At 38.6% G+C, this 25256-nt stretch overlaps 1 protein-coding gene across 2 annotated transcripts in view; it reads left to right on the top strand.

Moving 5' to 3' along the window:
* Positions 1-25256, top strand: part of FMN2 (formin 2) — a 399576-nt gene that overhangs the window by 147932 nt on the left and 226388 nt on the right. For both annotated transcript variants that reach the window (XM_024253038.3, XM_054560978.2), the window contains one exon: positions 16772-16859. In XM_024253038.3, coding sequence (XP_024108806.2) covers positions 16772-16859 — 88 coding nt within the window. The remainder of the gene's footprint in view (positions 1-16771; positions 16860-25256) is intronic.

Raw genomic sequence — 25256 nt, 5'->3', positions numbered from 1 at the left:
AAATATAGCTCAGCAGACTTGTATGCAACCAGATAGGTGAAACATTGTTTTCTCCTTTCCAAGATATTTGAAATAGCGAAGGTCCAAATTATATCTTGCAAATATTTTTCATGCCAAAATTGGCTAGACTGGCAAAAAGATATGTTCAAAGAATAAAAGATTGTAATGTTATTTTAATTTCAAGGAGTTTAAACATCTCTGCATATTTTCTTTTTTCTTTAAAGAGTGGAGAAAGCTGGAGACTTAGGATAGTTGGTTTAAATTAGAAAGGCATTTTGTTTTAAGAGCTTGGTGATACTGAAACATTGTAGTGCATGTTGCTGTGATATTTTTAAACAAAATGTGAAATTTAGAAATGCAACCTGCTAGAATAAAAACTTTAATAAAATATATACCTAATGCCATTTTGTTTCTTCATCGGTTTGTTTGGAATCACTTTGGTGTATTTTCAACTCTTGATTTTTCTTTTTTTTTGGTCAAGGTCATCCTAAATGTTTCAACTTTTTCTAAGAAAGGAAAAGTTAATATAAATAAGAAATTGAGTTTCTAATTCTTTTAAACTTATCCCTTTAAAGAAAAATATCAAAAAGCCTAAGAAGTTCCCTTGGTTTTTTGTTAGCAAATTCCTGTGCTGTATTTAGTGTTGTGTTATGGCAGAGGTGTGTGTGAACATGGCTCACAGGGCCTACAGCAGAGGACAAGTGACCTTTGGAGTCAGACTTAGCTGACGGCAAATCCCAGCCTGCCTCTCTGGCTTGGGTCTTTCAGCAGTTTTTCATAGTGAACATCATTCATTTCTGTGACTCAATACATAATAGTTATTATTTTTACAGATGTGATTTATGTGTGTCATGCTGCTGGGACATTTAATTACTCTGTTGAACTTGACTGTATTTAGAAAAGGGTATGGCTCTGCTCCTCTTGTTTAACAGCTTGTATTCTAAGAGAAGAGTCTAACCATTGATTGGGTTGGATCATAAGTGTGGCTAATCTTGTAGGCTAGGTAGGTATCGGTCTCTTTATTTTAGTGTTCCTTTCTTAAAATCAACTGGAACACGTATGTCTTAGAGTTTACCAAATCACTTTTATATAACATGCATTTGCTTCTTTTTAAAATGACACATCTTTCATGTCTGACTTGACTTTTGATTTCTGGTTTAACAGTGATTTATAATGGTATATTGAATGGCAAAAGATAGTCAAGGGAGATATTGTTATCAAGAAACAATGGAGAAGTCAGGTGGACACTAGTTTTTACTTGGTGAGACGATGTCCTGCAGACTTACTTGCACATATTTGAAATTCTTGCTTCTAGTTTGTTAGAACAACCCGAGGGATGGGACCAGGAGACCGGTATCAGGATCACAGATTAAATAAGAATGAAAGCAGGAACCAAGAAGATGGTGTCAGGAGAGATTGAAACAACCTACTCAGTTGAGGAACAACATCCAGATGATGTTACAACCAAGAGACACAGCTCTCCAAACTTAAGTCTAAAATATACATCAAGACAACCAAATGAGAGAGACAGGCTAGGAGAGCACAAGAGGCTGTTCTTGGTAACCTTACCAAATTCCACAGCTGTCAGTCTCCTTCTGAGGCTGACTCAGACCCAAAGGCAGGACAAACAAAGCAAGACACTTTCACCCACACCATAGCTTGATCCTCTGCCAAGAGGCACGTCTGGGACCAAGTTCAGAAGCAGGCAAATCATGCCTGAATAGATCTTGCTGTATGATCAAAGTCGGCTTCTAGATTCTTAATCAGTGAGAGGTGTCAAATGTCACCTCACCAATTAGCAAACTGTACTTCTGCTTTGTTTCTGAGATTGAATCTAGGCTGCCTGAGTAAAGAGGATTGTCTGGTGCCAACCAGATAATCTGGAGATATCACTTGTGGGCATCATCAGTGTCAGTGCCTTCTGTGGTCTGCAGTGCCTTGGAATGCTGTTGGATGCCTGTGAGATCGGCCACCCTCCCCTGAGGCTTACTATTAATCTGAGTAGGAGAATACGGTAGTGTAAATAAGACTGCAGTCTTCCTTGGTTGGGGGAGTAGACTGAAAAAAACAAACAAACAAAACCCCTGATAACCTCTTGCTCTGCAAAATCTCATGCCAGCATTCTTCACTTTTGTATGTAGACTAGTTAAGATTTAAAATGACTGCTGTTTTCATGAAGTAGTATCAGACAGTTCAGAAACGGCTCATGGTTCCTGATTCTCATTGGGTCAAAAATCTAGAGATGAATTTATCTTTCCAAAGTAAGAAAACTGAATCCAAATCAAAGTTATGAGATAGCTGACAACAGTATGTCTAAAATTCTTGGAGAAATCACACTTTGTAAATTCCCAAGGGGGCAGGAGTTAGCCAATGTATGGGTTGTTCTCCTCCTTAATTTTAGATGTTTATTTCTTACTGCCTTCTATTGTCTCTGCTGTTCCTCTTGTTGGAATAAACTCAAGTGATTTTACAACATCATAAATATAACTGCTAGTTATTGGATTACAAAATAAAACACCAGCACCTGGCGTTTGCAAAACATTTTATGCTTTGAAACTATTTTATACTTTACCGAATTTGTTTATCTCAAATTGTGGGAATATTGCATATGGATTATTAACTGTATTCTACAGGTAGGAAAATTTAGATCTTGAGGCCAAGCAACTTGTCCAAAGTTACATGGCTGCTCATTTAGGCAAAGACATGTCCTGAAATATGGATCTCCTACTCTGATACAGATCAAATCATTGGAAATCTTGAGTTTGGGAATTGTTCTCTCTTTGCCTTTCCTTCTATTCTTACATCTCTTGTTCACTTTGGTTTTACTATTTCATATTTGCTTATATTCTCCTGGTCATTAGGGTGTTCTTGGATGCATTTGATAGCTCTTATTCCTTGAGTACATTGCATACCTCTTGATATACCACCTTGTGCTCTAATGTAGTTTGAGAAACAACAGTTTTTACATTCTACAGTTCTGCTTTGAAATTTACCTTAATTCATCTCTATAATTGAGTAATCTTATCTTTTTCTATTCAGAGAAAGATTTGCCTTATTGGATCTGGCCATTTATCCCTTATTTAATGTCCACTTTTCGGCAAGGTCATGACATGCCATTTCAGAAGAAAGCAATATGCTCTCTTAACTAGGAATCAGGAAACTAAAACTTGTGTTGTGACTCTACATTTAGACTGTGTGCAAATTATTTCCTAGCTTGTAAGAAATTGCGAGATTTTACTAGCTTGTAAGAAATTGTGAGATTTTACTAGCTTGTAAGAAATTGCAAGAAACTTCAAGTTATCTCTATTGGATATTTAATGTGGAGCTCTTTGATGTCATCTTAATTAGCTAATATTCCATGTGACACATATAAAATGCATACTATGTTTAAACTTCCAAATTAGCAATAAACACCATGTTGACTGATCAAATAATTATTTAAATGTGGTTTTGGCTACTTGTGTAATAAATATAGTTCACATAAACTTTCTACTATGTCTTGATATGATTCTAAGTTACAGAAGTTATTATCTTGCAGTCCTTGAGTTTAATAGTAGAATCACAGTTCAACCATTATTCAAATACTTCCTTTTCAAAAGAAGTATTCAGTGGTTCCTAAATCTGCACCAGCATCAGCTGTGGTATTTTTTAAAACATGCATATTCCAGGGCCCTACTCTAGCGAAAATTGACTATTCAGAAGGGAGAGCAGGACCCTTTATTTAAGAAGGTACCTAAGTGATTCTGATGTCCAGCCAAGGTTGGTTGTCTAACCATTTTTCCAAGTTTATTGTGGGACATCTAAGCTGGGCATAGCAGTTTAAACAAGGTTTACTTATTCAGCAGACATTTTTGGATGCTTACAATATATCAATCATTGTGCTGAGTACTACAGTAAGCAATATGATACAGACTTTGTCTAGAGGTAATTATACTTTAGTGAAAATTGCCCCCAAATCACTTTATCATGTATATATTGTAGTAGGAGAGTACATAGTCTCACAAGAGTAAAGAAGCGGCTCCTAAGTCAGCTCCTGTAAGAGTTCTGTGGGAAGTAGAGGGATGTTCAGGAAAAGCATCACAGTGGAACGACACTTGAACATTCCTGTCCACCGAGTAGTCAGAGTTTGTCATTTTGAAAATAGAAAATAGAAGAGAAATACATTATCAGGGGCCACTAAATATCTGTTAAAAGGGGAGTGACAGGATGAAGGCAGTACAGAATGCTGCAGTACAGAATGCAGTACAGAGAGCAGGACTGAGATCCTAGAGGCAGAATCCCGCTCTACCTGTCCTCTCTGGAAGGAAGTGATGAGAACTTGCAGCAGGCTGGTGGCCGTGAAAGAGAAGAATGAAAGACAAGGAAGCATCAGTGGAACCTGATGTGTGGCTGGATACCAGAAATGCAGAGGAAGTTAGTCAAAGGTTCCTGTCCTGATGACTGGAGATCACGGTATCACTGACTGAGCTCTAGGGGTTGTGAAATAGAGCTCATTAGGCAGAGGATGATAAGTGTCTGGTTTTTTTATAGTCTTCTGTGCGTTTACCCTACTGCCTAGCACAATGCCTGATGTGTGGTAGGGGTATTAGTTAAAATATTGGTTTGGTGGTCTCTGTTGTGACTTGTAAAAGATGAAAAGTTAATTTTATCTCTCTCATGGAGAAATCTAGGCAGGTAAGTGCCCAGGGAGGTGCAGTGCCTGTGTTCCATCAGGCTGTCCAGAGATTCATTCCTCAGGCCTTCTGTTGCTTCACCCTCAGGGCGTAGTATAACTGATAATGGCTCGCTTCCATAATTCTGCCTCAGCCTGAGAGGAAAAGGATAGCGAAAGTGGAGGGCCAGCCAGGCGCAGTGGCTTATGCCTGTAATCCCAGCACTTGGGGAGGCCGAGGCAGGCGGATCACGAGGACAGGAGATTGAGACCTTCCTGGCTAACATGGTGAAACTCTGTCTCTACTGAAAATACAAAAAATTAGCCGGGCATGATGGCGGACGCCTGTAGTCTCAGCTACTCAGGAGACTGAGGCAGGAGAATCACGTGAACCCAGGAGGCAGAGGTTGCAGTGAGCTGAGATCGTGCCACTGTACTCCAGCCTGGGTGACAGAGCAAGACTCTCTCTCAAAATAAATAAATAAATAAATAAATAAATAAATAAATAAATAAATAAAGTAGAGGGCCAGCCAGCCTTTTGAAGGCTGCACTTTTATTGCTCCCTGCATTCTGTTGTCCATAACTTAGTCATATGGCTATCCCTGGATAAAAGTAGGATGTAGGCTGGTGCTGTGGAACATGGCTGTAATCCCAGCCACTTAGGAGGCTGAGGTGGGAGGGATCACTTGAGCCTGGGAGTTAGAGGCTACAATCAGCTATAACCATGCCACTAAGAGTACCTCACTGAATATCCACTGCAGTCTTTGGAATTTGATACTGTTTTAATCATTTTTCTAGGGGAGGTAACTGAGGCTGTAAGATGTTGGAGTAGCTTTTCTCAAACACATTAGAAAGCAAGTAGGAGAACCTCACAATCTGTGCACGAGAAGAACTGGCATCACCTGAAAGCTTGTTAGAAACAAAGAATCTCAGTCCCACCCAGACTTAGGGATCAGAATCTGCATTTTTAAGGATCCCAGATGATTCAAGTACACATTAAGTTTGAGAAATACTGCTTTATTTTAAAGAGACCGTGTTCGTAATCTCTACACAGTCCTACCTGCTACGGAAGCCTAAGATGATAACTTTATTAAGAGAATTATTAAGAGATGTGACATTAAAGCAGATTCAAGATAATTCTTTTTTCTGATTATAAGTTCTAATTTTATAGATTTCAAAAGTGTCAATTCTGCATTTTCTGCGTTTTGCCTCAGTTCTGAGATCATCTTAGAAGAGTCTACTCTCCTCTTCATTGCATTGTGGTCACTGAATTCTAAGAATGTTCTAACTTTAGGTTCTTCTTCTCCAAGGTGTTAGAAAAAAAGGTCAGATCATAGCAGTGGTTCATAATACAAAGTTTGGGTTACTTAAGGACACTGTGAAATCCATCCTTTTAGACATCTGTCCTCTTCTGAATGTCTGCCTTCTGAAAGGTGGTAGATGATTATTGTTCCTATGTCAAATCTTAGGCATTTAAATGTAAAATCCAGTTTGTAATCAAGTGCGTTTGAATTATAATAGAAAAAGCAGGCCAGGAGTGGTGGCTCAAGCCTGTCATCTCATCACTGTGGGAGGCCGAGGCAGGCAGATCACCTGAGGTTGGGAGTTTGAGACAAGCCTGACCAACATGGAGAAACCCCATCTCTGCTATAAATACAAAATTGGCTGGGCATGGTCCCGCATGCCTGTAACCTCAGCTATTCAGGAGGCTGAGGCAGGAGAATCGCTTGAACCCAAGAGGCAGAGATTGCAGTGAGCTGAGATCGTGCCATTGCACTCCAGCCTGGGCAACAAGAGCAAAACTCCATTTAAAAAAAAAAAAAAAGCAAATTCCAGATATGAAATGTGAAAGATTCTATCAGACTTTTAAAAGGACTAACCCTTAAACATGAGCCAATTGGGTTTAAAACCTGTGATTGAAAAGCAACATGCAGCTATCAGCATTTTTAGAGAGGGTACTTGGATATCAGTTTGGAGAATGGACAGGAAGGGATGAGATGCAATAGGTGGCTTTAGGATTACATGGAAGGCTTTTAAAATTCAGAGTGATGGTTCCTACTCTCATGTTCTGATTAGTAGGTTTGTGATAGGGCCTGAGAACTTGCATTTTTAATGTTTATTATTGATACAAAATATACGTATTTATGATATATCATATTTATCCGTATTTATGTTGTTACATTCATAGAATGTGTGGTGATGAAGTCTGGATATTTAGTATCCATCACTTTGAGCATATATCACTTCTGTGAGTTAGGAACATTTCAAGTCCTTTCTTGTAGCTATTTTGTAATATATAATACATTGTTTTTAACTATGCTCACCCTCCTCTAACATTAGAACATATTTCTTCTATCTAATGCTTGTACCCATTAATCAATCTCTCCTCATCACCTCCCCCTCCACCACCCACCCTACCCAGCCTCTGATATCTTTTGTTCTACTTTCTACCTCTATGAGATTAACATTTTTCACTCCCACATATGAGTGAGAGTGTGCGATATTTGTCTTTCTTTACCTGGCTTATCTCACTTAAGGTAATGACCTCCTGTTCTATCCGTGTTGCTGCAAATGACATGATTTTATTCTTTTTTTAATATCTGGATAATTTTCTGTTGTGTATGTATGTATATGTTTTATATATTTTATATATATATTAAAACATGTTTTATATATATATATTTAAAAATATTTTCTTTATTTGTCCATTGATGGACACTTAGGTTGATTTCATATCTTTGCTATTGTGAACAGTACTGCAGTAAACGTAGGGTGAAGATATCCTTTTAATATTTATTTTCCTTTGGATACATACCCAGGAGTAGGATTGCTGGATCATATGGTAGTTCTATTTTTAGTATTTTGAAATGTTTCCATATTGTTTTCCATAGAGACTGTACTAATTTAAATCCCCTTTTAGTCACATCCTTGCCAGAATCTATTTTTTTTAATAATAGTCATTCTAATTGGGTAAGATAATATCTCATTGTGGTTCTGATTTGCATTTTCCTGATGATTAGTGACGTTGAGCAGTTTTTTTCATATACCTGTTGGCCATTTGTATGTTGTCTCTTGAGAAATGTCTGTTCATATCCTCATTAAAAAGTGGGCAAAGGACATGAATTATTTATTTATTTATTTATTTATTCGTTCATTTATTTATGTACTGTTGTTTGAGTTCCTTGTATATGGGTATTAGTTCCATGTTGAATGAATAGTTTACAAATATTTTCTCCCATTAAACAGGCTATGTCTTTACTCTGTTGATTGTTTTTTAGCTGTCCAGAAGCTTTTTAGCTCAAAATAGTCCCATTTGTCTATTTTTGTTTTAGTTGTCTGTGCTTTTGAGGTCTTAGCCATAAAATCTTTGCCTAGACCGATTTCCTGAAGTATTTTCCCTCGGTTTACTTCTAGTAGATTTATAGTTTCGAGTCTTGCCTTTAAGTTGTTAATCCATCTTGCACTGATTTTGTATATGGTGAGAGATAAGGGTCAAGTTTCATTGTTCTGCATATAGATATCCAATTTTTCCAGCACCATTTATTGATGAGGGTGTCTTTTCCCTCAAGTATGTTCTTGGTGTCTTTGTTGAAAATCAGTTGCCTGTAAACATGTGGATTTATATCTGGGTTGTCTATTCTTTTCCATTGGTCTATGTGTCTGTTTTTATACCAATACCATGCAGTTTTGATTACTATAAACTTGTAATATATTTTGAGGTCAGATAGTGTGATACCTCCAGCTTTGTTTGTTTATTCATTTTGCTCTGGATTGCTTTGTCTATTCAGGCTTGTTTTTGGCTCCATAAGAATTTTAGAGTTGCTTTTGTATTTCTGTGAAAAATGTCATTGTTTTGATAAGGATTGCATTGGATCTGGAGATTGTTTTGGGGAGTAGGGTCATTTCAACAATATTTATTCTTCCTGTCCATGAGCATGGAATGTCTATTCATTTGTTTCTGTACTCTTCAATTTCTTTCATCAGTGTGTTGTAGTTTTTCTTACAGAGGTCTTCTATCTTCTTGGTTAAATTTATTCCTAAGTTATTTATTTTTTGTAGCTATTTGAGATTGGATTGCCTTCATTTCTTTCTCAGCTAGTTCATTATTGTTCTGTAGAAACTAGTGATTTTTGTATGTTGATTTTGTATACTGCAACTTTACTGAGTTCGTCAGAACTAATGGTTTTTTGGTGGCATCTTATATTTTCTAGATATAAGCTTATGTCATTTGTAAAGAGAAACAAATTGACTTCCTGTCTTTCAATTTGGAATCCTTTTATTTCTTTCTCTTGCCTGATTTCTCTGGCTAGGAATTCTAGCACTATGTTAAGTAGGAGTGGTGAAAGTGAGAATCCTTGTCTTGTTCCAATTATTAGAGGACAGGCTTTCAGCTTTTCCCCATTCAGTATGATGTTAGCTGTGGGTTTGCCATATATGCCTTTATTAAGTTGAGATATGTTACTACTATACCTAGATTATTGAGAATTTTTATCATGAAGGGATGTTGAATTTTATCAAATGCTTTTTCTGTGTCCATTGAGATGATCATATGGCTTTTGTTTTTCACTCTTGATTTGATATATCACATGTATTGATTTGCATATATACAACCATTTTTGCATCCCTGGGATAAATCCCACTTGATTATGGTATTTTTTTTAGATGTGCTGTTGAACTTAACTTGTTAGTATTTTGTTAAGGGTTTTTGCATCTCTGTTCATCAGGATATTGGCCTGTAGTTTTCTTTTTTGTTGTATTCTTGTCTGGTTTTGGTATCAGGGTAATGCTGACCTGGTGGAATAAGTTAGGGAGCATTCCCTTATCTTCTTTTTTTTTTGGGGAGTGGGAAGAGTTTGAGGAAAATTAGTGTTCTTTCTACGTTTGGTAGAATTTGGCAGTGACACCATCTGGTCCTGGACTTTTCTGTGTTGGGAGACTTTTTATTACTGATTCATTCTCACAACTCATTATTAGTCTGTTCAGGTTTTCTATTTCTTCCTGATTCATTCTTGGTAGATTGTATGTGTCCAGGAATTTATTCATTTCCTCTAGATTTTCCAGTATATTATTGTATAGTTGTTCATAATAGTCTCTGATGACCTTCTATATTTCTGTGGTATCAGTTGTAATGTCTCGTTTTTAATTTCTGATTTTGTTTATTTGGGTCTTCTCTCATTTGGTTAGTCTAGCTAGCAGTTTATCAATTTTGTTTATCTTTTCATAAAACTAACTTTTTATTTTGTTGATTCTTGTGGTTTTTTTAGTCTTTATTTTGTTTAGTTCTGTTCTAATCTTCATTACTTATTTCTTCCTACTGATTTTGTTCTTGCTTTTCTAGTTCCTTGATATACGTTGTTAGGTTGTTTATTTGAGATCTTTCTACTTTTTTGATGTAGGCATTTATTATTTTAAGCTTTCCTCTTAGCACTACTTTTGTTGTATCTCATATGTTTTGGTGTTTTGTGTTTCCAATTTCATTTGTTTCTAGGATTTTTTTTATTTCTTCCTTAATTTCTTCCTGTACTCAGTAGTCATTGAGGAGCATGTTATTTAATTTCCATGTATTTGTGCAGTTTCTAAAGTTCCTCTTGTTGCTGATTTCTACTTTTATTTCATTGAGATCTGAAAAGATACTTGATATGATTTCGATATTTAAAATGTGTTGATATTTTTGTGTCCTAATACATTATCTATTCTGGAGAATGTTCCATGTGATGATGAGAAGAATGTGTATTCTATAGCTGTTGAATGCAATGTTCTGTAAATGTCTGTTAGGTCCATTTGGTCTAAAGTTGAGTTTAAATCCTAGGTTTCTTTGTTAATTTTCTGTCTAGATGATCCTACTATTGCTGAGAGTGTGATGTTGAAGTCTCCTACTATTATTGTATTTGAGTCTGTCTCTCCCTTTAGATCTAATAATATGTTTTATATATCTGTGTGCTCTGTTGTTGGGTACATACATCCTCGTGCTGAATTGAAACTTTTATCATGTTATCTTCTTTATAAGCGGAAAGTTTAATCTGTTTACATTCAAAGTTATTATTGATATGTAAGGGCAAATTCAAGTCATTTCCTTAATTGATTTCTGTATTTTATTTTATTTTATTTATTTATTTTTGAGACGAAGTCTCACTCTGTTGCCTAGGCTGGAGTGCAGTGACGCTATCTCGGCTCAGTGCAACCTCCGCCTCCCGGGTTAAAGCAGTTCTCCAGCCTCAGCCTTCCAAGTAGCTGGGATTACAGGTGCCTGCCATCTCACCTGGCTAATTTTTGTATTTTTGGTAGAGACAGGATTTCACCATTTCGGCCAGGTTGGTCTCAAACTTCTGACCTCAGGTGATCTGCCTGCCTCACCCTCCCAAAGTGCTAGGATTACAGGTGTGAGCCACTGCTTCCGGCCTCCTTAGCTGATTTCTGATTGCTTTGTATATCCTTTCTTCCTTTCTTTTTTTCTTATTGTTCATCATTGTGGTTTGTGGTTTTCTATAGTGGCAACATTTGGATCCTTCCTCTTCCTTATTTGTGCATTTGCTCTACCAGTGGGTTTTATACTTTTGCATGCTTTCAGGATGGCGGATATCACTCTTTTGCTTGCAGGTGTAGGACTCCCATAAGCTTTTATTGTAGGCCCAGTTTTTTGGTGATTAGTACCTTCAACTTTTGCTTGTCTAGGAAAGACTGTATTTCTCCGTCATTTATGAAGGGTAGCTTTGCTGGGAAGAGTATCTTTGGCTGGCAGTTTTTTTTTTTTTTCAGCTCTTTGAATATATCATTCAATTCTCTCCTGGCCAGTAAGGTTTTTGCTGAGAAATCAGCTGTTATTCTGACGGGGGGTTCTCTTATATAAGTGACTAGATGCTTATCTCTTGCTGTTTTTAGAATTTGTTCTTTGCCTCTGACTTTTGACAGTTTGACTCTAATGTGCCACAGAGAAGACCTTTTTGAATTGTATCTATTTGGGGATTTCTGACCTTCCTGTATCTGTATGTCTAAATCTCTTACTAGACTTGCGAATTTTTTTTAGCTATTATTTCATTAAGTAGGTTTTTGATCCCTTTCATTTATTCCTCATCTTCTGGGACACTGAAAATTCAAATATTTGTTTGCTTTATGGTGTCCAATGTGTGATTGTGTGATGTAGTCTTGTTCACTCTTTTTTTTTTTTTTTTTTTGGAGACAGAGTGAGACTCTGTCGCCAGGCTGGAGTGCAGTGGTGCAATCTTGGCTCGTTGCAACTTCTGACTCCCTGGTTCAAGCAATTCTCCTGCCTCAGCCTCCTGAGTAGCTGGGATTACAGGCATGCACCACCACACCCAGCTAATTTTTGTATTTTATTTTATTTTTTTTTTTAAGTAGAGACGGGGTTTTACCATTTTGGCCAGGATGATCTCAATCTCCTGACCTCATTATCTGCTCGCCTCAGCCTCTGAAAGTGCTGGGATTACAGACATGAGACACCACGCCTGGCCTGTTCATTCTTTTTTATTCTTTATTCTTTATTTTTATCTGGCTAGGTTATTTCAAAAGATCTGTCTTCAAGTTCTAAAATTCTTTCTTCTGCTTAATCTAGTTTATTGTTGAAGCTTTCGAATGTATTTTGTATTTTATTCAATGAAGTCTTCCATCCCAGAATTTCTGTTTGGTTCTTTTTTACAATATCTACCTTTTTGATAAATTTCTCATTCATATCCTAAATTGTTTTTCTAATTTCTTTGTATTGTTTATATGAGTTTTCTTGTATATCACTGAGATTCTTTAATATCATTATTTTGAATTCTTTTTCTGGAACTTCATGAATGTCTTTTTCATTGGAATTTGTTGCTGCAGAATTATTATGTTCATTTGGAGGTGTAATATCTCTTTGTTTTATTATGTTTATTGTTTATTTACATTGATATTTGTGCATCTGGTATAAAAGTCACTTATTCCAACTTTTCTGAATTTGCTTTTATAGGGGAGGACTTTTTCCTGAAGATGTACCTGTGGTGTTGGTTTGATGTAGCATTTTGCCTTTGATTCTGGGTGAATACAGCAGTGTAGTCGCTGTGTGATGTTTTCATCTATAAGTGTCAGTAGTGCTTGTAATTTCCTCAGTGGCTTAGGGTGTGGTTGTTAGTGGAGGTTGTGGTAAAGTTTTGCTGGGGATGAGGATGCTAGGTGGGCCAGTCCTCAATCATTGGCAGGTGCTTGAGGTGGCAGTGGCAGGCTGAGCATGCCTGTCCTTTGGTCTTAGGATGGTGTATGCTGGCCCTGATATTAGCAGTTTCAGTCAGGCCAATTGGATCTCCAGGTGGCTTGCTTGGGTACCAGCAGTGGAAGAAGTGGGCTGGGTGTCTAGGCTCCTAGGCAGTGGGCATGGTGCTGGGGACAGCAGTAGTAGTGGTGAGACAACCCTTAGTCTCCCAAGTGGTGTGCACTGGTGTTGCAGTGGCTACGACAGGCCACGTGGGGCAGTCTCAAGGCTTGCAGGTGGCATGGGTGAGTGGATGGTGTGGGTGGGTGGGTGCTAGCTGTGGTGCTAGCAGTAGGTTGGGTGGGTTTGTCCTCAGGCCCCCAGAAAGAGTGCTCAGGTGCCATTGGTGGTGAATGGGGCAGGACCATTCCCAAGCCTCTGGACGGTGTGCTTGGTCACTGGGGGAGTGGGATGGGTTTTAACTTGGTTAAATGGTCCTGTTCTCTGGCCCCTATGTGGTACGTGTGGGTGCTGGCTGTGGTAGGTAGGATAGGGGTAGACCCCAGGTCCCCCCACCCCGGCCCCTGGCAGAGTGGCTGGGTGGGGGTGGCAGTGACTGTGTGGTGGCCTTGAGACCCTGCTGCTGGGGAGGGTGGACTTACCATGGCAGCAGTTGTAAACAGCTGACTGGGGGAGCCTGTGCTGTGGCTCCATATGGCGGCTGCAAGAGGGGTACCCCATCATCAGGGTGCTCTTAAATGCACAAAGGCCTTGCTACTAGGGGCAGCAGGGTCATTGGCAAAGGCTTGTGCTTTGGCCCTGGCTGCAGTTGGAGGATATCAAGGGAGCCCCGGGGATGTGGAGATGCAGGGGCTATTGGGCCCCAGGTCAGGGTGCAGTCTGGTGGGGGCTGACATTTCAAAATAGTGCCTTCCTGTAACTGCTTATGACACAGCAGGTGAGTGGAACTCAGTGCGCGCTCCCTCTGTGGAGGGGTGCTGCTGCCTGATCTCCGGGTGGCTCCGTGTGTTAGCCTCAGGGCCTGTGTGGGCCGCAGGGTTCTCCCATGGCTACGATTGCAGGAGTCTGTGGTGGAAATGTGGGCTGCTGGGGTCACTCACTTAACCTTTACCACATGAGGGAACCTGGAGAACCTTTATTACATTAGAGAGCCTTTCTAGCTCCCAGCTGCTCCTGGCTGAGCAGACTGCCCCACTTCCCTCTTCTTCTTTGCCTCCCATGTTACCTGTCACTTATTTTTTGAATTCCAATGTTCTGTCTTATGTGATCCGTTTGACCTGTGATTACTCACTATTTCAATTCTTGTTTGTGGAGGAGGCAAGTATCAGGTGCCTCTAATCAGCCATCTTGAAACTCGCCTCTAACTTTTTCTTGGATTTTTGATAACTTTCCAGGTGATGATGGTGCCCATTTGTCCAAAGAACACACTTTGAGAACCACTGGACAAGAGTTTGGGAGACCAATCAGAAATCTTTTGCATTTATCTATGTAAGATAAAGTATAGAACTAAATGCTGAAAATAGAGTTAAGGAGGAGGGGTGGTTTCCACAAATACAGAGGAGCTGTAATTGTCAGGACTTGATACCAGACCAGAGTATGCAGGTGAAGGGGAGGTAGGAGTCTTGATTGGTTTCTAGATTCCTAACGTTGGTAGGTGGATGAAGAATAGTGGTACCTTTATCTCAATATATAGCATAAAGGAGAAGAAGCTGGCTGGTGGTGTTGGGGTGGAACTGATATGTGTGTCATTTTAGACATGTCAAATGGAGATTATGAGGACAATTTAAATAGAGATATCTTTTCACAAAGTAGGAGACTGCGAAGTTGAAGATGCAGACATGTATGTCTCTACAGGATAAATTATAGGTTATAATGTGATGAGAATAGGTTATAATGTGACAAAAATAAGGTATAGAGAACAGAACTCTAGGATATGCAAATATTTAAGGTGAAATCAGAATAATTCATCTTCAAAAGGACTGAGAAGAAATGTTAGGAGCCCTGGAAAACAAGTTGCTGCAAGGGTGTGATCAACAAGCCAATACTATAGGGAAGTCAAATGATACATGGATTGAAACGTGCCTATTGCATTGAGAAACCAGAAGATGATAGAAAACCTTGATAAAAGCATTTTCTTCAAGCAGCATGATTCGGCCCGGATTGCACTGACTTGTGGTTAGAAACTGGTTTTCAGGACAGAGTATACACCTTCTGCTTCTCTGATATTAAATTCCTATTTTTTAAGCTCTGAAGAGGACAATGCTATGGATAGAAATACTTTGCTGTACTAATAGGTTCATATTCTAGTTTTAACCTCATTTTTCTAGGTGGAATTTAGAAAAATGTTTAGTTAACATTTAGAATCAAAATGTATATGTTGTTTTTTTCTTTTGCAAAAGCAGCGCCTTTTGGGAGATATTGTGCCTTACCAAGAGGCTTTCAGAAATGATCAGGGCAGGGCCAGGCAGCGGTGGTTTATGCCTGTTATTTCAACACTTTGGGAGGCCGAGGTGGGTGGATCACCTGAGGTCAGGAGTTGGAGACCTGCCTGGCCAACATGGTGAAACCCGATCTTTACTAAAAATAAATAGCTGGGCGTGGTGGCATGCGCCTGTAATCCCAGCTACTCAGGAGGCTGAGGCACGAGACTCACTTGAACTCAGGAGGCAGAGGCTGCAGTGAGCCGAGACTGCACCATTGCACTCCATCCTGGGTGACAGAGTGAGACTCCATCTCAAAACAAACAAACCAACAACAACAACAAAAAAGATCAGGGTGGTTTTTGTGGTTGGTCCTTCTGAAAGTGTTATGTTTTATTCCCCACCCCCATCCATGCTGGGGCACCCAGAGTGCTATTATTGCTATTAAGAATATTGTTTTACTCTGTGACTTTGTGTAACAATTGGGTATGATTATTTTATTACTATCCTGATTGACCCAACTTAAACCATAAGGGAAGACAGGGTACAAAGATGCAATAGCTGTTAGGGCAGCTATCACTTCTGGTAATTTGTCTATAACCACTTTCTTTGCTTTTTCTCCAGTGTTTTTCTAAGCAGATTTAAAACAAAACACTGGGAGTAAATAGAAAATGCTGCCCCTCACACGATCAGGACCTGGGATAAGTTTCATAAGCAGAATTTCCTGGTGATGCTGTTGTCTGGAAAACATGGTCAAAAAATATCTATCTGTTCTGTAACAGCCTTCCCACCTCTGTTTTAGGAACCCTTCCCATGGGATCGTGTGTCCTGATTCTTTAAGACTTGCTGGAAATCCAGACTTGAGATTGTGCTGATGCAGCCCTTTTAATTTGATGCTCGTATCCCTCTGTTAATTAGTTGGAAAGTTCTCCCCAACATGTGGGTCAAATGCAGAATGAGAGGAACTTCCAGTGAAATAGTGAGCTTTCTATGTGACCCAAATGAAAGCACATTTTTTTTTATTTTTGTGATACAACCAAACTAATCTAGCAGATTCTCGATGTGTGTACTTTTATTTTGCCCTTCACTTGTTGACGTGTTTGAAGTTTCAGTGTTTCAAGGCTCCACATTAAAAAAAAAGAACACTTCAAATCTCAGGCTGCAAATGATCATATGTGTGATTGTGATTTTACAGAGACCAGACTAATTTCCTAGGCCATTAGAAGTTTTACTTGTTGACAGATCAGGCTCTCAAAAGACTGGTTAAAAAACATGTCTTTGAGGCTGATGCTGAATAATGGGGGAAAATGGTGGATTTTGAAGATTTATGATATAAAACCCAAAAGCTCTCTTCAAACATTAAAAAAAACACTGTTTTGAATACTTTAGGTAATGTCGTGAGATCTTTTCTCTTAATTTGTTCTTCATTTAGGATGTTTAAAAATGTTAGTAAGCGTATTGGAGTCCAAATTAACATCTTCCCCTTTTACTTTCTTTCTCGAGCAGGTTGTCAAGTTATTAAGCAACAAAAGATCACAAGCAGTTGGAATACTAATGTCTAGTCTTCATTTAGATATGAAAGACATACAACATGGTAAGTGTCAAAATGAAAATTTAGCTTCTGAATATTACAATTTGGGCTGAAGGATATGATGTTTGGTGGTCATGTTATTTCAAACTTAGAGTTTCTGTGTAAACTGAGGTTAGTATATTTCCCATAAGTGTGATCAAGCTATCTCCCATGATTGTTTCTGGAAGGATTACTATTAATTTGCCTGCGGTGTTATTTATATACCTTACTAACAGTCTAATTCTCATGTGACATTATTATCTTAGTTCAGGCTACTATAACCAAGTACCCTAGACTGGTGGGTGATAAATAAGAGAAATTTATTTCTCACAGTTCTAGGAGGCTGGAAGTTCGAGATCAGGGTGCCAGCATATTCGGTTCTGGTGAGGGCCGTCTTTCAGGTTGCAGACTGCCATCTTCTCCGTGTATCCTCAACTGACAGAAAGAAGGAAAGAGAGTTCTCTTGGGTCTGTTTTATAAGGGGACTGATCCCATGCATGAGAAATCTACCCTTGTGACCTAATGACCACCACCTAGGATCCTGTCTCCTTGTACCTTCACATGGGAGTGAGGTTTGCAGCATATTTTCTGTTTGGAATTAGAGTGGTTCTTAACATTTTATAAATGGCTTTAGTGTCAATATTTTAATACTTGGATTCTACTGTACAATTAATGGCCATTCTTACGCCATATCCTCTTACGACATTTATGCTGAGAGATACTGCCCAAAGGTGAATAGAGGAATTAAGTGTAAATTCAGAGTGTCCCTTAGGCTGACTAGAACCTAAGAATAGATTTAAAGCAGATTGAATTATCCAATGGAATGCCAGTTTACCTATTAAAGAAATATGGTTTCAAGAATAACACAGACCTTATAATCACAAAAGCATTTAACTGGCTTTCTAGCTTACCCCTTTATGAATGTGGATTCTGTTTGTTGGGCTTAAAATCTTGTGTGGGATAATTCATAAATAGCACAAGCTTGGTATGCCCTGTCAATTGATGAGTAACTCTTCATCACAATTTAAGTTTTTATTAAATTGTTTTGATGGGGAGGAGACTTCCTCAAGCTGAAACATTTGGGGTAATAGTCATAGAAGAGAAGGCCAAGGCTGGCGCCAGGCAGTACTTGGTGTTTCTAAAGCTGGCAGATGTAGCCCAGTTAAGTCATAGGATGAAATCTGAAAATAATGATATGGTTCTTTCCTTCAGTCAAATATTCAACTCGGGTTGAGTTGATAATGAGAACCTTATGAACAAAAGAGTCCGCCTGACATCTGTGTCTGTGGTAAAGCCAGTGAGAGTTCATTGAAAATTTGCTTGCTTTAACATGCAACGCTAGCAATAACATGGCATGAAAGGCAGTAGTTGAAGGGTCATACAGAATCATGCATAAACTTTATCCCATTAGGATGTGAAGTGACTGCTTTAGTCCCTTTGAAACCCTGTACACTTTTTTTTTTTTTTTTTTTTTTTTAATACGGTGGCCTTCCAAGTCTAAAGCAGCAAGAGGTTGTGCCCTCCTGCAGGTGAAGTCCTGTTCTGCCTTGGTGTATTGTCTGCAAACAGGATTTACGTGTGTGAATTGCTTGTGTCCTCTAGAGCAAACTTGACTTCTCTCAGGATATGCCTCCACTGAGAAGTCCACAGAAGCATAAACATCATTGATTTTGGATATAGAAGTGGCCACAGAATTTATCTAGTCCTCCAGCGTCATTTTTTTAAAATACTTTTTATTTCCATAGGTTTTTGGGGAACAGGTGGTATTTGGTTACATGAGTAAGTTCTTCAGTGATGATTTATGAGATTTTGGTGCACACATCACCCAAGCAGTATACACTGAACCCAATTTGTAGTCTTTTATTCCTCACCCCCTCCCACCCTTCCACCAAGTCCCCAAAGTCCATTGTATCACTTTTTATGCCTTTGCATCCTCACAGCTTAGCTCTCACTTATGAGTGTGAGAACATGCAATGTTTTGTTTTATATTCCTGAGTTACTTCACTTAGAATGATAGTCCCCAGTTCCATCCAGGTTGCTGAGAATGCCATTAATTCATTCCTTTTTATGGCTGAGTATTATTTCACCATATAGAATATGCCACAATTCTTTATCTACTCGATGATTGATGGGCATTTAGGCTGGTTCCATATTTTTGCAATTGCGAATGGTGCTGCTATAAACATGCACCATTCTTTTTCGTACAATGGCTTCTTTTCCTCTGGGTAGATATCCAGTAGTGGGATTGCTGGATCCAATGGCAGTTCTACTTTTAGTTGTTTAAGGAATCTCCACACTGTTTTCCATAGTGGCTGTACTGGTTTACATTCCCACCAGCAGTGTAGAAATATTCCCTTTTCACTGCATCTATGCCAACATCTATTATTATTATTATTTTTTAATGTGGCCATTCTTGCAGAAGTAAGGTGGTATCACATTGTGGTTTTGATTTGCATTTCCCTGATCATTAGTGATGCTGAGCATTTTTTCATGTTTGTTGGCCATTTGTATATCTTCTTTTGAGAATTGTCTATTTATGTCCTTAGCCCACTTTTTGATGGAATTGTTTGTTTTCTTCTTGCTAATCTGTTTGTGTTCCTTGTAGATCCTGGATATTGGTCCTCTGTCAGATGTATAGATTGTGAAGACTTTCTCCCATTCTGTGGGTTGTCTGTTTACTCTGCTGACTATTCCTTTTGACATGCAGAAGCTCTTTAGTTTAATTAAGTCCCACCTATTTATCTTTGTTTTCGTTGCATTTGCTTTGGGTTCTTGGTTATGAAGTCTTTGCTTAAGCCAATGTCTAGAAAGGTTTTCCCAATGTTATCTTCTAGAATTTTTATAGTTTCAGGTCTTAGGTTTAAGTCCTTTACCCATCTTGAGTTGATTTTTGTATAATGTGAGAGATGAGATCCAGTTTCATTCTCCTACAGTGTCTTGCCAATTATCCCAGCACCATTTGTTGAATAAAGTGTCCTTTCCTCACTTTATGTTTTTGTTTGCTTTGTCACAGATCAGTTGGCTATAAGTATTTCACTTTATTTCTGGGTTGTCTGTTCTGTTTTATTGGTCTATGTGTCTATTTTTATACCAGTACCATGCTGTTTTGGTGACTATGGCCTTATAGTATAGTTTGAAGTCAGATAATGTGATGCTTCCAGATCGTTCTTTTTGCTTAGTCTTGCTTTGGCTATGTGGCATTTTTATCGACAGGCAAAATAAGACCTGTGAGTGGTCCAGTTTCCGTCTCAGTGTCATGCAGCTCATTAATGGAACAATTGAACTTGCACTCGGGCCCCTTCATTAACCAGTACTTTTGTTTTTTTTTTTTTTTCATTCAAACATGCTGCTTCTCCAAGATTGTGCTTTTCTTACCACCAACATTGGTTTATCTAAAAAAAAGTGTATGTAATGTTGTAATAAACAGCAAGAATCATTTTCTCTCCTTCTTTGCTGTCAGTACTCTAGGGTTGCATTTACTTTGTAACGTTTATATTTCAAAGCACTCCATTAGAGTAATTAGCATGTAAGGTTTGGATTCTATGTATCAAAGTTCTAACCCTGGTCCTGCTGAGCACCACTTGCTCGGTCTGTTATTTGAATACAGGTTATTTCCCACAATAATAGATGTGGAGCATTCTCAGCAACACATACATTCAAAAGGCAGAGAAGAGAGAAGAGGTCAGGTTCTTGACTAAGTTTATTAATGAGGCAAATATAAGGAGGCATCCCCAAATAATTACCTGTGTGTGTGTTAGTATATAAAAGCTGTAATGAGGGCCTGAGCTGCTGGCTATTTGGTAATGCTCAAACTGGCCTACAGTTATAATACCTCTGAAAAAATCTCACTCTGTGGTTTACAGTAATTTGAAGTCTGAGATGAAAGTGCCTTCCAGAGAAGATTTACCTTTTTTGTGTGTGTGCTAGGGTCTGAGGGCACTGTGGATTTAGAATCACCTTGAATCACGCTCTGAGGGGTGTGGGAGGGTCCCTTCAGCCAGTGCTGTTTGTCCACTGAATGGGTTGGTTCCCCTGTCAGTATAGCCCTTTTTATTATTATTATTATTATTATTATTCTGCTTTAAGTTCTAGGGTACATGTGCACAACCAGTATAGCCCTTTGAGTCCCATTTCATTGTGGGGTATGTCTAGAATCTCTTTGATGAGTGGGTTCTGGGCTTTGATATTTGGCCCCTCCCACCGTGAAACTGTCAAGAGAAAGTTGACATTTGTTAGGATGGGGAAATACATTCAGGGCAAAAGCAGTTTGTGAGCTGGATCACTTCTCTGAGTTCTCTCTTCATTTTGTTTAGCATGGTAATTATTATCTTGTCAGCTCTTTGATGTCTTTATGATATTTTACAAACATGTATTACTCAGCATTTTTAGTTGTTGTTAGTGGGGGGATTGATTTCAAGTAATTTTGGCCTGTTATTCCCATAAATTGATATTATAAGAGTATCCTACAGCTTCATAGTGTAGTTTAGTTTTGTGAAAATTGATTCAATTTTTTATACAACATTTGGTCCGTATTCCAGGGGTCAGTGTGCTCTTCACAGATCTTAGGTCCATTTTCATAGATAACAGTAGCTGCAAAAGAATTTGCAATTCCATAAGCTTCAGCTTTATCCCCTGACAATGTCACGGTTAGATAAAAATACCATATAATTTATCATCCTAACTGGGATACTTTAAGAGTAGAAGGGGATGTCATTGATAATATTGCCTGGATAACAAATGTAAAGTGAAAACTTCCTTTTTTTTTGAGACAGAGTCTCACTCTGTCATCCAGGCATAGTGCAGTGGTGCAATCTCAGCTCACTACAATCTCCGCCTCCCAGGTTCAAGCGATTCTTATGCCTCAGCCCCCCGAGTAGCTGGGATTACAGCCACCTGCCACCATGCCCAGCTAATTTGTGTTTTTAGTAGAGACAGAGTTTCACCATGTTGGCCAGGCTAGTCTCAAACTTCTGATCTCAAGTGATCCACCCGCCTCAGCCTCCCAAAGTGCTGGGATTACAGACATCCCCAAAAACTTTTCAAATACGCTGGTAGTATTGTCACCCTACTACCAGATCGAACTGAAGCAAGTTTCAGACTGAACCCTCCCCCACACACAGATATATATTACACTGGTATTTCTTGGCCATCTCAAGCAAAATAGTTTGAAAACCCTGCTTCATAAACTTGAGGTTGTTTACCTCTCTGTCTTTATAGGGGCTCTCACCGTGATCTTATCTGAAAGGTTTGCTTCCGATAGGTACAAGCTTGGCACAGACGTAGGAATCTGCTACCCTCATAGTCTGCACGAGACATCTAGAAACTCAACTCAACCAGTGGCTGCACCCACCCAGTACTGTTTAGGTCCCAGGCCTCAGGAAGCCTCCTTAAAGAACAAAGCTATTATCCTCCAGTAGACTCTTATTCTAGCTATGGAAGAGGTAGGAGTGGAGCATCTCTAAGAGATTGCAGCTAATCCACACATCCAGAATGATTTTAATTTCACCATTGAAAGCCCATTTCAGACATTAGTATGCGTATTAAAGCCTCGGTTGTTGATTTAGATAGAGATAGCTGAGCAGCTTGCATTAACTGCCTCTGGAGAATGGCCTTTCTTGCATAGTGCTGGTCAGCCATCCCTGAGGTGTGGTCTCTTAGACACTCCCTCTGCAAAAATATTTGAAAATAGATTACAGATCTCATCACAAGGAATACCTAATATCTATTTGGTAGTCTTACACGTTAAACTTATGGAAACACGTTTCAATATACTGCAGCGATACCCAGCCCAGGGTGTGAATGGCTCTGATTCCTTCCTGTCTTTTATATCTGTCCTGTCTAAAGCTAACTGGAATTATGGGCCCTTGGGCAGTAAATGCTATATTACCTCCTTGCTGAAATTTCTATCCTGTTTAAACATGATTTATGAAAATCATGTATCTTAAAATTTAATGAGATAATAATGTAAACTACCTAGCATTCCATCAGAAATATAGTTGATACAGTCAATCAAATTGTAGTTATTTTTATTTTTTAATCTCTGAGCCTAATGATTGCTTTCCCAAACAGTTTATTTAAATTATATAGTTAAGGGTACCTTACAAGAACAATGCACATGCTTTTAGATTTCAATTAGAAATGCCAGTGAGATCTCGGTGTTAATTATGACTTCTCATTGGAATCATGTCATGTTGCTGCTGTTTTGATCTGCCATTGTCCTCCCTCAAAAGGGTTCAAAGCTGAGAAGCCTTATTCTGATAATTGTCTAGGAAGAAATTGTCCTAATGTAGCAGGTACCAAAAAGAGAACCGGTATTGGCATACAGGATACATATTCTTTTTTTAATTTGTTTATTTATTTTTATTTTTTTATTATACTTTAAGTTCTAGGGTACAAGTGCAGAATGTGCAGATTTGCTACATAGGTATATACGTGCCATGGTGGTTTGCTGCACCCATCAACCTGTCATCTACATTAGGTGTTTCTCCTAATACTATCCCTCCCTTTGCCCCCTACCCCCTGACAGGTCTTGGTGTGTGATGTTCCCCTGCCTGTATCCATATGTTCTCATTGTTCAACTCCCACTTATGAGTGAGAACATGTGGTGTTTGGTTTTCTGTTCCTGTGTTAGTTTGCTGAGAATGATGGTTTCCAGTTTCACCTATATCCCTGCAAATGACATGAACTTATTCTTTCTTATGGCTGCATAGTATTCCATGGTGTATATGTGCCACGTTTTCTTTAACAGGATACCTATTCTAAGATCTTTTATAATCATATCTTTTTATTAGTATTTGAAGAGGTGGAATTAGCTATTGGTTTGAACTTTGCTTCTTTGGCCTCCTTCCCTCTGATATTATTGGTGATAGTTGTGTAAAATTGTCCAGAAGAGGGGAGTTAATTCCCACTTTATAGTAGAGGGAATTGAGGTTTATAGATGAAGTCTGCCTAGTTCTTTATCTCCATAGGGCCAGAATGGGCATCCAATTTTTTTGAGTCCTAGTTCAGGGCTCTCTGCTCTGGGCAGTGTGTTAGCTTGTTACTGAATGAAGCATGTGTTACCTAATAAAATCAGAACATGCAACATATGCAAAAACAAAACTGGCAAACAGGCATAATACTTTTGGCTACCAGTTGTTTCATTTTTAGAGTTGAAAATAAATTTATCAGACTTCATTTATTATGTTGTGTCATATTATACAAATTTTGCAGTTTGCATATTGACTATGAAATTTTTTCACATCTGTGAATTAAATGAGGATAAAATTCTTTTAAGAAAATTATTAACAGAGTTCCTTGCTCTTGACTGAACCAAGCAAAGAATAAAATACACTCATATGCCACATAACAACATTTTGGTCAACAACAGACCATGTATGTGATGGTGGTCCCATGACATTATAATGGGGTTGAAAAATTCCTATCACCAAGCTAGTTTGTAGTGTATCACATTACTTTTTCTAGGTTTAGATATGTTTAGATACACAAATGCTTATTATTGTAAGAGAGTTCTCACCAGTGACTGAGTCAGCTGGCACCTTGATCTTAGACTTCCCAGCTTTCAGAATTATGAGAAAATATATTTCTGTTTAAGCACCCCAGTTTGTCATATTTTGCTATGGCAGCCCAAGCTGTCCAAGACAGATTTGAATCTCAGCTCTGCCACTGACTGGCTGAATAAACCTGGGCAAATTACTTTATATCTCTAGTCCTCAGTTTTTTCATTAGTTCAAAAGGCTATTGAGTTCTGATTGTACACACACCCGCACCCACATTAAGCACTTAATCAATGTTAGTTTCCTTCGTGTATTTCTTAGGAAATGACCTATGTCTGTAGACTTTGGAGGTGTTTGAAACTTAGGGCAACCAGTAAGAGAGATAACTTAAAGGGGTTTTATTTTTGTTTTTGTTTTTTTCCTTTTTTCGTTGCCCTGAACAGACTCTGTGATAAGTCTTTGTCCATGGGACAAAAGGAGGGAGTAGAATCCAGAATCTGTTACTTCATTTTTTTAAATAAATCAACTATTATTTTTGATTCAAGGGTACATGTGTAGGTTTGTTATCCGGGTATATTGCATGATGCTAAGGTTTTGGGTTTGATTGGTCCTCTCACCCAGATACTGAGAAGAGTACTCAATAGTTAGTTTTTCAATCTTTGTCCCTCTTTCTCCCCCATCTAGGAGTCCCCAGTGTCTATTGTTGCCATCTTATGTCCATGTGTACCCAATGTTTAGCTCCCAGTTATAAGTTAGAACTAGTGGTGAAGGTTTTTGGTGGGGGTCCAGTTTCCTTCTTCTACAAATGGCTAGCCATCTAGCACCATTTGTTAAATAGGGAGTCCTTTCCCCATTGCTTATTTTTATTGAAGATTGGATGATGGTAGATGTATGGCTTTATTTTTGGATTCTCTGTTCTTTTCCA

This window comes from Pongo abelii, chromosome 1 (assembly GCF_028885655.2).
Source record: "Pongo abelii isolate AG06213 chromosome 1, NHGRI_mPonAbe1-v2.0_pri, whole genome shotgun sequence".
In the NCBI taxonomy this organism is placed as follows: domain Eukaryota; kingdom Metazoa; phylum Chordata; class Mammalia; order Primates; family Hominidae; genus Pongo; species Pongo abelii.
The sequence above is the reverse complement of the archived record's forward strand: the minus strand, read 5'-3'. Positions and strand labels throughout refer to the sequence as shown.